Source organism: Anopheles stephensi, chromosome 3 (assembly GCF_013141755.1).
Source record: "Anopheles stephensi strain Indian chromosome 3, UCI_ANSTEP_V1.0, whole genome shotgun sequence".
In the NCBI taxonomy this organism is placed as follows: Eukaryota; Metazoa; Arthropoda; class Insecta; order Diptera; family Culicidae; genus Anopheles; species Anopheles stephensi.
Window position 1 is genome coordinate 73,660,976 of NC_050203.1, and position 16,209 is coordinate 73,677,184.

The following is a 16,209-nucleotide window of genomic DNA, read 5'->3' on the forward strand; positions in this document are numbered from 1 at the left end:
CACTTGCTTGTTGATTGTCTTTTGTGATTCTGTCAACTGTTGAATGCAACGACGGCGTTTATATATGAGCGTCGCGCGCACCAACTCAACTCCTATCCGAAAGAGAAGGGGACAACAGCAAAAACTGCTCTGAACTTGCTAAATGTGAACTACTTTACAGGAACGCCTTCGTGAGGGCGAGCGTGCACCCGTTTACCTGACGCGATTGCAGCTGATCGCGAAGGTTCTTCGCAGTTCGACCTTGCACTTGAACGATCTGTACGCTTGCAGAATTCGTCGCTGGGTAAGCTGAATTCGGATCAGCGCACAAGCAATTTCGGACGCTGGACACCGCTGTAGAGTGAATACAAATCAACCCATCAATCACGACGTGGCGTACATAGCAAACCGGGCGACGTCAATGGTGTCGATCGCGATTACACCATCAAACCCCCACACTCGGAATCGGAAATCGTTCTAGAATCGTAAGCTAAGGCAACAGCAAACCGTGACTAATTTTAATACCGAAATGAAGCCATTTTTATTAGACTGTTTGTTGTTTCACTCGTTTGCTTGCTGTGGCTGGGCGCATGGAGGGCACTTCTGGTGCTGTGGTCCTCACAGGCCGCATCCGGTTCGGAGATCTCGTCAGGGGTCCTGCTTTGTCAATCGGGTGCTCAGTACACGTAGGCGGCCGGATAGGGTGCACTGTACACGGTAGGAGCAGCATACGAGGCGGTGTAAGCGATCGGACTGTAGGCAGCGTTGGAGTAAACCGTGGCCGCTGGCTGACGGTAGCTTTCGCTGTAGCTGTAGGACGCCGGTGCATACAGGAACTGTGGCTTCGGTGCGGCAAACACGGCGGCAATCAGAGCCATCAGGACAACAATCTAGAGTGTGAGGATCGGATAAGAAGTTGAGCTAGAATCATCTCGTTTCTACCAAGGAAAGTTCCACTTCAAACTCACGTATTTGAACATCTTGAAGTTTGGGGTTTTTGAGGTTTGTGTGTTGTTTCACTGCTGGAAGCTGCACAAAAACTGATACTAAAGCCCAGGCTCCACTGAGGTTTATATAGCACACGAACGGTTCTATGCCTTAAGGAACTTCTTCCAGCCTGTACAACCACTTCAGGAGCGAACTGGTTCCGATAAACAGACCCCACGATGACACACACACGGTCCGAAACCAGTCCCAGGGGGTTAAATAAACAAACGAATGGATGGAGCTTTGCATGGTTCATTACACTCTCGCGTTGGATGGTACTTGCTGCTACATCTTGATCAGGTTTTGATCTCTTCCGATTGAGTAAGATTTAGATCGGCCGGCTATTAAGTTACCGGGCAGCTCGCATTAGCTGCGGAGCAACTCGCTTTTTTGCGATGATTCTGTGTGTTGACAAAAACGATTCAACCGATTGTTACTGTTGATGGGCGTTGCTTGTTTTCACTTCATTGGATTTATTCTAGGAGTTCTGAGTAAGATTTTTCTTTTAGAGGGTTACATGTTTCTCTTGTCTGTCTTTAGTTGTGTTAAACCATGCATTAACGAATGTACAACATATTACAATGATATTGGTCTTGGTAGACAATTTAAAACAAAATTTATACCAAACTTGCTTCACTTAGTATAACTAAGCAGTCCAGTGGCCGAAGCGATAATGGTGCCGGTCTTCAAATGGCAGGACCAGGGTTCAAATCCCACCGCAGGGCTGACTACCTTGCTACGGGTAGAATCAAGCCACAGAAAGCCAGAAATGGCAGGCTCTCGAGGTTGAAGTGCCAAGGAAGAAGAAGAAGATTATACTAACCAATTTAGGATGTTAAACTTAGACACCTTTAAACTATAAAAAGTAACATCCGAAATTCACCGAACCGAACAAGCGACTATCAGCAGATCAAGTAACTGTTCTTTTACCGGATTACGCTTTTTTTTATAGAGTTTGAACATTTTTCTATATTTTTTATTATGAAAAACTAAAAAGCATTTTACAGTGTTTCTTTTTTTTAGTCATAAAGCAACCGTTCACAAAATTAAAACAACGGGCGATTCCAGCAAAAAACAATATGCAACAATCTACAACTTATTGTGATCATCTCAAACCATAAACTGATAGCAAACATTGTACTAAGTTTTTTATTATAATTTGTAATCTAAATTAGGCAATATCAAACTGTTTAATGATTTTTCAATTTCAGTTTTATTACACTTTCTCTTAATTTTCCGTTAAGCTTTGAGCTACCACTTATGACGGTTTTCAATAAAAATTGTTATGACTTTTAAAACATTAGCTACTTAATCAATCTGACATTATCGCTTGCAAAAAAATTATAGAATTCTTAAGTCAGTCATTTATTAGACCTGATTCTCTTCTCTTTTATTAACATTCTCTTCTTCGTTTGCTTTACAACCTCTTGAGCTTTCGGCCTACCTTTTCTGGCTTCCTTAACTTGATTTTACCCACAGCTAGACAGTAGTATTTAAAATTATAGTTGCTCATATTATATTATGCAAAATTTTGATTTTTTACTGAATAGATTTCCACAAAGCATCGCGTAAGTACTTCTTCTTCTTCTTTTTGACCTACAGGCCGTTATTTGATAGATTGTATATTAAGGCTTATGAATACTATATAAAAGGATAGCCAGTCCACGGAATGAAAAGAGGTAATGGTACAGTAGGGATTCGATACCCGTTCTTGACGTGTGAATGTTCAGCATCACCAACACTTGCATATCGACCCCTCTTGGGCCATGCCTGCCATGTCTGGTTTACTAGACTTATTGTTTCCGCATAGTTGGATTAGTCAGGTCCACTACAGTCGAAATGGTCCGGAAGTAATTTGAACCCCGGTCCTGCCGTATGAAGACCGGTGCTGTTGTGGTCTCCACTACCAAGTCGCCCCAATTCACTGACATTTTCATATAATGCGCCTAAAATTGAGGGTTTCGATCCATATAATGGAACGTTTACATCACTTAGAAAAATGTAGTAAATAGATAATCGAATAACACATTTCTGTTGAGAAACTTTGAAATCATAAAATAGAATCTTGCTCCAACCCTATATAACTGAGAAATTAGCAAAAAATCGCCCCATAATTCACAATCAGGGACGGATTCTGAGCTGTTAAAAATGGTAACCCTGCAGCAATATGTGAACCTTTCAGAACTAATTCTCATTAATTTTACCTATTCCGAAAGGTGTAAATCTTCAACGCCATTTAAATCCGCTTTAATTCCATTAGCTTAATATGTACCGATAATCCTTTTCTCTCCACAACATTCTAAACAGCACATGACTCGAGTATTAACCACCACCACCACCGCCGTTTACTCTTCACTCTGCTCCAATTACCGTTCGCCTGGCTAAAACCTCATCCCATCCCATCCGCCACCCGATAGGGCTGGTCTCAAAAAAGGAATCTTGCCCTTGAACTTTAAAACTTATCTTTTACACTGCCCGCCGACCGTTGATCTTTCACGCTCTGTACGTATGGAGACTATAAAAAAAATCAACATACGATCCTGCATGATCCAGCCACCGGGTTGGTCTATCTCGCATGTCCGTACCAACTCGCCCGCAACGTTCTTAAAATTTGTTCTTTAAAGCTTTTTACTTATTGCCCCATTGTACCGTTCGCCCACAATAACGGCCGGATCGGGAGCTCAGAGAGCAAGCCCCCTCATCGAACGACAGACCAGTTATTAATGGATAGGCATGGTAGAGGCAAACGGATGATCCAGTCAACAGCCAAAAACTGGTTCTAAGACATCTCCGGTGTCTTAGCGCTCATGTGTTCCCGATCGCACGGGAACACGGGAACAATGCAAAAGGACATACTCTTCGCTTCGACACACGTACGCAGCGGATCGAATGGTACCGCGATGCCAGGTATAAAAAGGCAACGAAATCCTTCCGAAAGCATCAGTCAAACGCAAGACTACCAACCAAACGCATCCAGCGCTCGCTCGTTCGAAAGCTCCCAAAACAAACACCAAACCTCTCAACATGTTCAAATACGTAAGTACCGGCGAGGAAGCGATCGGTAAGAACGATGGAGAAGAAAATAACACTTATTCCTGCCCACAGGTGATCGTTGTTCTGGCCCTCATTGCCGCCGTCTTCGCCGCTCCCAAGCCGCAGTTCCTCTACACCCCGACGGCGTACAGTGCGTACAACGCGTACGCTGCCCCGGCCGCTGCCACAGTCTACAGCTCGGGTGCCTATGTGCCGGCTGCCTACTCTGCCTACGCCCCGGCTGCTGCCACCTACTCGGCGTACTCTCCCCTTACCTATCTGTAAACGCTGTCCGGACCATAATGCAGCACGGAATGCAGGATGATTCCGAACGATTGGATAAACGATACAAAGCACGCAAAATGACAACCCGAAGTTCATACGCACTGGAATAAACTGGATATCTCTCCCTAACATTCAAAATGGTGATTAGAGTGATTTTTGTCCGTTGAAATTTGAAAGAAATCCTTCATGGAATACGCAATCGAGTAATGAAAAAGGATATTCTGTCCTAAGCTTGAAATATTTCAAATTTGAATTGAAACTTTCAAACTTTGATCGGAAAGCTTTTGACGGTTGAAAAATGCCGGTTTGAAGGTAGTTGAAGTATTTGAGTATGCAGTAATAAACATTGGAAAATTTATCTTAAACCTGGTTCAAACTATTTGAATATCCAAGTGCTTTTATTAATTTTACATCAATTTACGAAAAACATTTGGACCTTTTTGATACAGGGTTGCCAAAATGAACTAGTCATGTTCAAGCAATTTCTGATTGGATAGGACCATTTCTCACTTTCACAACTCCAAAATAAAGTTGATAGTCCGTCTTCTTCTCCCTCGGCGCGCCCCTGTTACCTCAGACACCGCAGTACTGCCCCAACGGGGTAATGACGTCAAAAATCGTCAATCATTTTCTGTAAATTATCCATCCAATTTTGATCTGTGTCCAGTAATGGCTGGAACATTATTTATTCTGCTCAAAACTGCAATAAATTTTGTTTTGTTTGTTTCTTATAAAAGTATAGGAAATATATTTATTTCTTATTACAGCCAGCATATTTTGTTGAAAATATAAATAATTTCCAGGATGAACTAGTAATGTTCGAGCCATATTTTTACTTCACTTAAGGGGAAATTTATTTTTTTGTAAATTATTGTACAAATTTACCGATAGAACCGACAGTAGACAACGCTCAAGAAGCACTCTTCTTTTCTAGATTCTGCTCAAGAATAAGTGAACAATTTACTGATAAATCTGAATCGCACCATCGCTCAGGATGAACTGGATGACAATCTTTTCTTCTTCTTCCTCTTCTTTCTTGGCATAACGACCTCTTAGGTCATGGGTGCCATTTCTGGCTTACTAGACTAATTGTTGCTGCATAATTAGAAGTGTCAGCCCTCATTATGGGGGAATGGCCCAGATGAGATTTGAACCTCGGTCCTGCCGTGTTGCATCTACCAACTGGCTGAGCTTTTTTACACTTTTTAAAACATGGCTCGATTTTTGTCCAGTTCTAACCATTACTCAGTTTATTTTGAACAGAGTCCAGAAACAGCTCGAGTAGTTCTAGTTCATCTCGAAAACCCTGTATTGAACCTATTTCAATTGAAAAGAAATGCCACCAAACAAAATACCTTCTTACTCAGCAACGCTTGTTTTTTGAGAACAGCTTTTTCAATAATTATTCTTCCTAATACCAAATTGTAAAACAAATTTTGTTACACAAACTGTCATCTTTCTGACCACCTTCCTGCCCTATCCAGAATCCACATATTCCTTCAAGCCCAAAAGAGAGTTCTGAGAGCGAGAGAGCGCGCAAGAGCAAACATTCTCACCAGGAAAATCGCGCATAGCGTTTCCTATTTCACATTTCCACCACGTGCTATTGTTTGCAAACGCAAACCCATTCGCCTGCTCGCCGGAAAACTCGCTCTCACTGTGCTGGCGAGGGAAAACTCGACCTCAGCAGATGAAAAAAAAAACCCCGGAGGGATAATAACACCGGAGTGTGCTCTCTCGTGGCCTACTGTGAGTATCGTTGCCTAACACATCTTGCTTACAAAAAAAAACGAGACGGGGGCGAACGTTCAGTGCGTCAGGGAACGGTGAGCCCTACCAGGCCGGGAAAAAGGTTGGCGGCTCGAAGCAAACGGGGGTGACTCGGTTGACAGGCAAAATGGCGAAATCGTGGCACTGATTTCAGTATGGTGAAACGATTGTGTTTAGCAGCAAACAACCAAACAACAACAGCAGGATGTAGTGGGAAGCTCCTCCAAAAAGAAGACTTCAAAGCTGCGCTTGTGTCTGTTGCGTGCGTCGCGCGTGTACGTGAGGACGTGTAAACCCTTTTCGTGAACGCTTTCCTCATTTCGACTTTTTGGGGAAAAGATTGATGCGGTAATCGTGTGTCGCGTGCGTGTGTGTGTGTTTGTCTGTGTGTACGTGCTGTTGAACGTTGCGTTGGTCCGCGCAATCAAAGTATGCTGGTGCGTTGCATCAAAATTCTCGTAGCGGTTGTGCTTAGTTTGACGTTTACCATCTCGCTGTCGAAGCTGGTGCTGTGCATTTGGAACGGCTGGTTTAATGCGAATGCTGCGGATTATGAAATTTTCGCATCCTACCCAGGCGCTGGACGTCTGGGACCGTCGTCCGCGTCCGCCAATCCGTCGGCGGGCTCGTACGGGACACAGCAACGGCACACCCCAACCATCGTGGACGAGTGGCTCGATCACAATCAGCTGGGCAAATACAAACAACTCTTCCGTGACAGAGGTAAGTTTTCGTGTATCGGATCCATTTTCATCACCCAAAAGTTTTTTTCCCGATAGGGCCCGTCCGATTCTTGCCGAAATCGCGAACCCCCGGGAAAGCTTCCATTTCGTGTGGATAATTCAATTAGGTTAAAACGTTCGCCGCCTCCGCCGGCTTTCGATCCACCTGGAGCATCCGTTTTGCATGGTTCAACGCTCTCGAAATAGAATTGAGTGCTTTAGAGGCCAGGTTCTACTATAAATCATTTCGCCCAATTCACCCCCGGTACCTGTTGTTGGCTGGTAGCAGGGTTGCCATTAGCAATGTTCACAGGTCAATGCGCATGCTACGGATTCCCGGGGCGGGGAAGGAGAGCTATGGGTGACATCGATTTGTTTACAAAATCCCCCTCCGATATTTCCCGGTTTCCCGGACGAGTTTGCTGTGTGGCTCTCCTCACACAAACTAAAGCACACTAACTCATTCGTGAAATCGTATCAAATGCACGATTTATGTTCCGGCTAGGCACGAGTACAGTAAATTAAAGCGATGTGTATGACATCGTTCTAGATCTTCGTCACCATTTCCATGACCTGTAGTTTCGATGTTGCAAAAAAAGAAGATTGCAGCCTTATCAGACATGTCCATTTGTGTCCAGACATTCCCCCCGAGAGGCTACAGAGAAGCGCATGAACATGTGGCTCTGATCGGTCGAAACAGGTCAACGTGTGCTGCTTATCTTGCACCTGGGCGGGGTGTAGAACATAAATTAAAGTGAAGTTCTGTACCGTCGTGTTTCACCGGAGCACCGGGTTGATGAACATGACAGGTTTTCTGATAACAGAGTCTGGATAAAGGTCGCTCGTAAGTGCTAATGTTAAGACCACTAGCTAGGCCTTATTGAAATCAAACAATGTCGGTAGTTTGTATTCTAATTTTAGTTAAAGTTAATAAAACTTCCTTTTACTTGCTATTTAAAGGAATCCTCGTATCCTCGTGTTCTGAAAATCACTTTAAAAACATAAAACGGTTATCTACATGATAGAGCTGATAAAAGAGCTTTAAAGTTCCATGCCACCACATTGTCGCTCTTAATCAGCAGATACGCTGCTTCAAGGCACGTTTTCTCTTTTAGCCCCCAAAAAGGTTTTACGTGTTCGGACGTAGAAAAAACAACCATTTCTCATCATTATTGCCTCTGCCTGTAATATTACTGAACTTTTGTATTCTGTTACCAGTACAAACAAGTCAGCTTTATAACATGTACTTTGGTTGAATTAAACTGAAAGCCTTTTGTCATTACACTTATATTTTTGTATATTTCTTTTTTACTACTAATCTTCTAAACTTGAGCAAAATAAAAAAAGGAACTGAATTTGAACTTAAATTTAAACAATCGGGTTGCCGAATAATATTTGTGAGAATTTATTTCTTGAAAAATGGATTTCTGTATGCCTCCAATGTCGCTACCGTCGCGCAACATAAACTTTTCGACCCACCCGTCATATGATTGTTCCGAATTCTCACATGTTTCTCACCGCATTCCGTTGCCACGCGCATGTGTCTCTCACCACTGTTGCTCTCCCGCTTTATCTTGCCCCCATCTCGGGTACAACCCAGCTCGCTCGCTCTCCCTCGAAACGCCATACTCGTTGGGGTACGCTCCAAAAAAAACGCAACGCAACCAGAGATATCGCATCGCGGCCGAGATGGTCGCATCGCGACGGGACCGGGAGATAGTTGGTGGCGCACCAAGAAGGGCCATGGCCGGTGCTCGCAGCGAAAGAACAGAAGCTACCCTGAACTTCTCTCGACTCCGGCATCTCATTCGTTGTAAGTCGTTCGTCCGATACGGAGCACGACCTCCTGGAAGATCGCAACACATCCTCCAGCCCAGTCTAACTCCATTCAGTCCAAAGCCTTGTTTTTTTGTTTGTTCCACAACCTTCCTTCCAACACCCTTGTTCCGCCCTACTTCGTTCGGCCAACATCATCCTCGGTTTTTTTTCTTCTGTTTGCTGTCGGATCCGTTATCCCCCTGGTGCGTGCGTGTGATATTTGATCTCCGTTTCCTGGTTGCACCGCTTTTCCGTGTGTTTTTTTTTTCTTTCCGACCTTACACCAGTAAAACGAGGTAAAACAAGCGGTGCAAACAAACAAACGCCAATATGTGCGTGTGGTGACTGCAGAGGCCCTAGCAAAATATACGCTCGCTCGTGCTTGCTCTCTCTCTCTCTCTCACTCTCTGTACCCTGGCAGACACTGTTTTCCCTCAGCCTACTAAGCTCTCTTTTAGTGTGTGGAAAGTGTTCGTTCAAGAGTGTCAAGATCAAAAGGATGACAGCCGCTCGACTGTTCTTGTTCCCATCGACGCAGTCAACGCGGACCGCATCCTTTTGACTCGTATCCCTGTCCAGGGGAACCCTTATCATCTCCCGTTTTTTGGGACTCCAACGTTTTTCTGGAGTGGATTTCCCACAGTGTCTATTGTGCCTTTCGTGGTGATTGAACAGCAAGAGGAGTCCGCGTGTCTTCAGAGTTTTATCCTGCTGTCCCGACATCCTTTTTGTTGATCCCCATCCGGAAAAGAAGAGTCGCGTACCTACTTCTGTAGAGAGAATGACTTTGAAGTGAATGAACCGGAAGAAGCAAAACAAAATGCGTGTGTTCTTCGTGTGCAAGTGTCCGGATGCTTAATGGAGATGTGAGATTGAAGCGATTGAAGTGCAATTGTTGTGCGTGAAGTTGCGTATGTGTAGAAGAACGTGAGTTGTGTGTGTGTGACACCTGAAGATATTAAAATCTTGAAGAGGACCGAAATATTTTTTCATAAAAACTGCTTATCTATAAGACTTGGTGTGAGAGTGCCACTGGGACCAACGTTTGAAGTCAGATAAGCAGCAAATTCATCCTACACCAGCTTACGTTACAAACGTCACCGCGAATGACAACTAAAATTATCTCAGTAGCCGTTGCTTTCAACATCCCCAAACAAATCAAACAACAATAACGCTGGCGAGCTTGAGGTTGTTCCCCACGTCTTTCGTATTCAATTTCCACGTTGTGATATGACCAACCACCGTGTTGTTTACTCAGTACCACTACAAACACAACACAAAAGGCGACACCGTTTCGCACACTTGCGTAAATTTGCTTGCCTTTGTTCCATTCATCCACGCCGTTTCAAACGGTGGTGACGCGCCGATGATAAAAAAAAACGCAAGGAAAACTCGATTGTGCTTCTCAAAGATTTGGGAGAAAATTTCATTCAACGCCACACACTGCAGTAACGCAGCGGTTTTTCTTTTTCCTTCGGGGTGGGTTCGAGGTGGTTTGTGTGTTCGGTGTTCAACCCCACACACAGAGAGAGCGGTTGAACCGAGAACAAATGACGACGACGCATTGTGTATCGCGTCTTGCGTACACAACACATTCTACGGGCGTTCGGTGTGTCTTCTAGCCATGGGTCAGCAATATGATGCCTAAGCCTGCTGAGATTCAGATTTTTGGAGGTTCTTTTTTCATCGGCCATTTCCTCCCCTGTGGTTGCCCCGGTGGTTGTGTAGTGAAAGGTTTTTACCTTCACCAAGACACAAGATAGCGCTAAATACAGCACAGTGGAAGAAATTGAATATCGCTCGCTTGAGATGAAGTCAAGAAGCCAGAGTGCTGTAATGGCTCGCTCGCCCAAAACAAAACGAGAAATCAATACCTCTTCTTCACGCGCTCGATGGTGAAATATCTTGTCTTGCCGCAAAATGGCACAACAAAGGGGTGGGGAAAAAGACAAACAAACGGTGTAAAGAAAATGTTCCTGCTATTCGCAAAACTAAACCTCCATTTAGGTTTATTTGTTTTCCTCCCCACACACACACACAATTGTGTCAATGTGTGTGTGTGTGCGAAACGGGGTGTATACCTCACACTGTCCTCGACTTTTCTGCCTGCTAGTCTGACGGACTTTGATTGATCGTTAGAGGCCAATCCTTCCTGTCCTCGGGCGAGATGATCTTTTGGAGCAGGGCGGAAAAATCACATCCACGCGCGAGTCAAGTCACGCGTTCGCTGAATGGTGATTTCCCTTTAGCCGCTTCCTTCCGACTGTGCCTGGTGCCAAAAAGAAAAACCGCTCGACTCCTAACATTTGATAACACACACTTTTCGGCTACTATCCTGCTTTTTCCCCCCAGACGGAGGGATTCACGCGGCAATGACATTTAGCCACCGGGGTACTCGCAGCTGTCAATCAACCGTTGTTTGTCCTTTCATCATTTCGTCAAACGGTGTAGTTTGGGACCAATGGGTAGGGACATTAGGCGTGGAAAGCTGACAAAGACAGATCAGTCGTTTTTGAAGTACTGTTTGCGATTAGATGAGCAATCTGATTGATTTGATGATGATTGGCTCCGTATTCCATAAATGATTTCCTGCTCATCACTCTAAAAAGTAATCGAATGCCTTGACCTTGACCATTTCGATGTACTTTTATTTGACATTTTTCTGCTACTTTTTTTTCTCCTGGTAGTTATCTTTTTACCCCCAACAATCCATTCCACAAATGTCTTCGTCAGCGCTTTCGCCACTACCCATTTTTGCTAATGACAGCACTTGCTTTCCATCTCATTTACCACGCGAGCGCTTGATGGTGCTGATGGTGCTTTCCATCTCATTTGACAGAGACAAATCACAGTTTTTGTCCTCTTCTTCTAACTCTGATAATCTTGTCCAAAAATCATCCCCTGATAAACGTTACGTTGCGTTGCTCCTTTTTTCTTTGTTCGTTTTTCGCGATAAATTCAATCAATTTATCCACCTCACTGTTCTGATTGAATCAGCTTTTCAGGGTGAAAGCTGCCCGTGCAAACAGTTCAACTGTAATATGCGATAAGCGATTGGAAATGGAAAATTCACATCTGCAGCAAATTTCTCTCGAAAGCGTTTTAAGTTTACGGCGATAAATCACCGCCGTCCCGCATGATAAGCAACTACTTCAACACGTGTTTTCGGTGAATACGCTGCTCTCCATTGCCTTTTCGGCGCGACTTTAAGTGGTGGAACGGAAATTTTGAACTACTGCCAACGACACATCAGACGGCCCCGGGCAGAAACCTGCATTACACAATGCACACACACAGGGTGTTCAATTACGGGGAAAAGGTTAGGTGCTAACCTTCGCTCCACGACTTTTTGGAGGACTTTTTTGGAGCAGAAGTGCTTTAGTTAATGGTGTTTAAGTCCGTAATTGCTTTGAATCATTCCTGTTTACGGTTTACAGAGAATATAGTTAGAGCTCTAGCTATGAATCATATTAATGCGTTTAAAGTAGGTAGTAGCGTTCACAGCTGCAAACGATAAAGCTAACGAGCGGTTATTACGTATTGCACCACAATAACTGGACTCTCTGTTTGGAATACGGTGCCAGGGAAGAGCAACCTTAGATTCGTTCTGGCGCAGTTTGACATGTAGAAAACAATAAAAAAAAAAATTAAAATTCCTTAAAAAGTTTTTAATTGCATACCTTAAGGCGCAATTGCTAAACATCTTTTCTTGGCTTAATAGACTGGAGGGTAGGAATTTGAAGTTCCCTCGAAAGTGTTCTGAAAAACAATTCTTTGGGTCTAGACTTTACCGGTTCAAACCAGTTGCTAAACCCTGTCTAAAACGATTGCTTTCTCAGCTTAACCACCATAGCATACCCGACTAAATCCCCAATCTCATTACTTTAGCAAGATCCTAGCCTAGATCAACAACAAACCAACAACAAACCTGGAACAAAACGAAAGTCAACCTGTCAATTCAAAGCAAACACACCAAGTGGGTGGCCCATGTCCACCGCACGGAAACAATTAGTGTTCAAACAATTTTGCAACCTCGCGTAGCCCAATTTTTCGCTTCCCGGGAGCAGCCCCGGGGCCAGTAATCGAACGAATAAGTGTGTGGTGAGGCGGCCAACGTGCGACAAAGACACCACATCCAACCACATCCCGGCGGCCTAAGTCGAAAATCAACATCCATTTTTCGCAGTGTGATAAGAGTGATCAAACAGGCGGTGCAGTAGGTACGGGTGTTTGCTGGAGTCGGTCGCTGTTGCCGAGCCGCGTGTGCCGTCGGACAATGTCAAGGTGCCTAGCTGCGTATTGTCAACAGCGCCATCGTCAGACCATCCACCGCCAGCGGTCGGTGGTCGTGCCGCAATCGAAAGCTTTAATAAACAGTGCATTGTTACCGGTGGAGCACTAGGGAGTAGCGTGGCCATATTATTCAAACGCCTCCAATCACCCTATATATGCCAATAATATGCGATAAGTTCGGTGAATGCATAGAAGCACAAGAAGCACATTTGTATTGTATTTCGCGCAAACGACCGTACGAGCGTTCGCGTGTGATCGTGTGAGACAACAAATTATTCGCTCAAAATATCGGTGTGAGTGTGTGCTTTTGCTGTTGTGATAGCTCTAGTGCTTAAGGAACGCACAAAGCCAACATGTACAACATGTGGGCTCCGGAATCGGAAATCAACTCGATTGCCTTTACCAACATCCGTCATTCGGTGTCTGCTTCGTCTGGTAGGTATTTGTTGTTTGTGGGCTAATATTACTTCCGTGTTTGTTGTGTTGATAAATCGTGTTTGTTATTAATGAGTATATGGGCTGTGCTCTGAATACACAACGCCTGAAAGTATGCAATGTTTTATTTTATTTGCCGAGACTGATTTAAACCTCTTTTTTCTGAGTAAGATATTGCTGAAAGAGTATAATTGTATACTTTAAGATATAAAAACAGAAAAGTTCTTTACAATGGAGGAAATCTGAGCTAGAAAATCATAAGGCCTCTTGAGTACTGTCGAAGTTTTACAGACTAAAACCCCTATGAGGCGTTCAGGAACTACGCCTACCAGATTATTTAAGATAACTAAGATATTGCTCCAAAACTGTCACTATTGCCACTGCTGGAGTCTATGGTTAAGGATCACCTGTTATTGCTGTTTGAGCTAATAATTCTACAATATTCAGAGGTGTTCTACTGCTGCTGGCCATACTCATCCCCTCAACAAGAAAAGACCAAAGGTTCAGTATAATGCAATCTTGTCCTATTCGATATGGATCGTCCGTTGTTGCATATGAAATTGCCAGAATCGATCAAAATATCTCGACACTGCTGGCCTAGTTAATTCTGTTATGCAAAAGGCCAGCAATGAGCTTCAGATACTAGTAGAGATCATGATCTGATGTTCCGCTGAAACCTGTGCGCCTCTGGTAAAAGTCTCATCCGCTCAAGGTTTCAAGGTCACCTTCCAAATCATCATCAGAAGCCATGTCCTATCACCAGTTACTATATTACTTATATCTCCATCGTTCTTCAATGTTTCGAATGCATAACGCCTGAAAGTATGCAACACTCTTGTTAAAGAATGCTTAAGGATCCAGTACATTGAAAAAAAATAGCATAAATAGTACAGATACATCATTAAACCATTACATAATTCAACATAATATTCCGTTACGTATCAATGTACTAGATCAGCTCATAATAAACAATTCTGTCACGGTCCCACCAAGCTTTTCTCCACAACAATAACAACTCGTCTTATATAAGACAGTTGGCCCGATGCCAACATTTTCCCTTGTCGAAACGGATACAATTCGTACGATCGAAACATCAAACACATTCCACACATCTGCAAACGAGCTGGAAATTACTCTTTAATAGCAGCAGTAGCATCAGCAGAACACAACCAAAAACCCTACGCCCAGTGAGACTCGCTTATGAGTCATGTGGAATCATCAACTGAATCTTTCACCACCACCACCGTACACTGCGTCAGATCACAGCCGTTAAAGGGGGAAAGCCAAACCAAAACTGAATGCGATTAATTTTGTAAACATTCCCGCACGATCAGCCCCACAAAACGATGCGTTATGAAACACGCCGTACTGGACGTCGTACCACGGGTACTACGAGTTCACCCCAGCAAGCAGCAATTGTTTATTTACCAAAGCAAAAAGGGAATTTATTGCTATTTATTTACTGATTTGTACCTTGGTGTGTTGGGTGTGTGATTTGTTTTCACTTTCCATTTCCTTTCCTGTTTTTTTCCTGTTTCATTTTGTGACATGAACCTGAAATGAAGGTGAAATAACCTCGCACCAAGATGTGAAGTGTCTTTGATTTATATGGGCACTTACTCTCCCCCACCGGGCACGGATGATGGTGGGTTTGTTCGCTTTTCTAATTGAAAAATGGACACACGTTGATAGCACCTGCACCACAAAACTTGCCACTGTGTCCAATGGCAACTCAGACTCGTCCTTCTGGAATGAGGATGTTCAGAAACAAATTGCGATAATCTTTTAACCACTCACTGGTTTGAATTGGACCAACCACGCACGCCCTGTCCCTATCCCCCTTCCTGTGCTACCACTTTTCAACCAGAACAGGTAATCCGTCAGGCCGGCTTGTTCCCCGTTGCCGGCAAACGAACAACGACCAACGGGCCTTTAGTCCTGTTTTACATATTCCCATATCCTGCTCGGTGACGGAGAACTTCCGCTACCATGCCGGCGGTTGTCGCTTGGACACCTATTTTTTTATCGTATTACCCATTGTGGCCTGGTCTGGGTCCGCTTTTGAAAAGCCTAAAAGAGTGTCCTTTTGCTCACTCACCGGTCATGTGGAGTAGATTGCTCCTTTTTATGCCTGTCTATCCCTGCCCTGTGTGCCGAGTCGACACATGCAAACGAGTGCATCATGTACCACCGGAGTGCCGGAGTTACACTATTAGTGTGCCGGAGCTACTGCTAGCGACATGTAGAGAGATAATTGGAAAAAGGTCCTGCACCACCTGGCGTTGGCGTTCGGTTTGAATTCCCAGCACAGGGAGCGTATCCTTAGCGCATCCGGCCTCTGTTATCCTTCAGCTCTATTCATGTTTAATTGCACTTTGTTTGGGTTATGAAAATACTGGTCGTTCGCTCTACCGCTTGTGTGTGTGGCACACCAGCTTCATGGAGCTCGAGTTTGCTTTGCTGTTACCTCTTCATCAGTTAGCTGTATGCCGTATGTCGCTCGAGTCTTTGCTTGGTATAAGCGTCCGGTGTTACTATTAGCGGATGTTGTGAGCGTTGTTTTATGATGGTAGAGTTTTCCTGGTTTTGTTTTTGGGTTTCTTTTCGTCCGTTAAAAGCGCAGTATCACTGCGAGATCCAAACAGGGCTGATAAGAGCAATTTGAAGGCGCGACGTTTGCGCCTGTATTTTAGGCCCTGCAATAAAGCATGGTGAAAATTGCACCCCGACAGCCATTATGACCGGATGTTAATTTTGAAACTGAGATATTTCTGGTTTTTCTAGGCCACGCCAAGTACATCGTAAGAGGTGTCGTAAAAATAGCTGGACTTTATTTCGGCGTGTGTGCAAAATTACGTACCGCATGACCAGGGGTTATTCGTTATCT

At 44.0% G+C, this 16,209-nt stretch overlaps 1 protein-coding gene across 6 annotated transcripts in view; it reads left to right on the forward strand.

The window, feature by feature from the left end:
- The first annotated feature begins 5,913 nt into the window (after positions 1 to 5,913).
- LOC118510694 (apoptosis-resistant E3 ubiquitin protein ligase 1) overlaps positions 5,914 to 16,209 on the forward strand; it is a 28,584-nt gene continuing 18,288 nt past the window's right edge. For 2 of the 6 annotated variants that reach the window (XM_036052871.1, XM_036052874.1), the window contains exons 1-2: positions 8,598 to 8,890; positions 12,483 to 13,322. In XM_036052871.1, coding sequence (XP_035908764.1) covers positions 13,241 to 13,322 — 82 coding nt within the window. In that variant the 5' untranslated portion in view covers positions 8,598 to 8,890; positions 12,483 to 13,240. Of the gene's footprint in view, positions 6,778 to 8,597; positions 8,891 to 9,345; positions 9,522 to 12,482; positions 13,323 to 16,209 lie in introns of those variants that run through there. The other 4 variants (XM_036052869.1, XM_036052870.1, XM_036052873.1 and 1 more) reach the window with 3 other exon arrangements.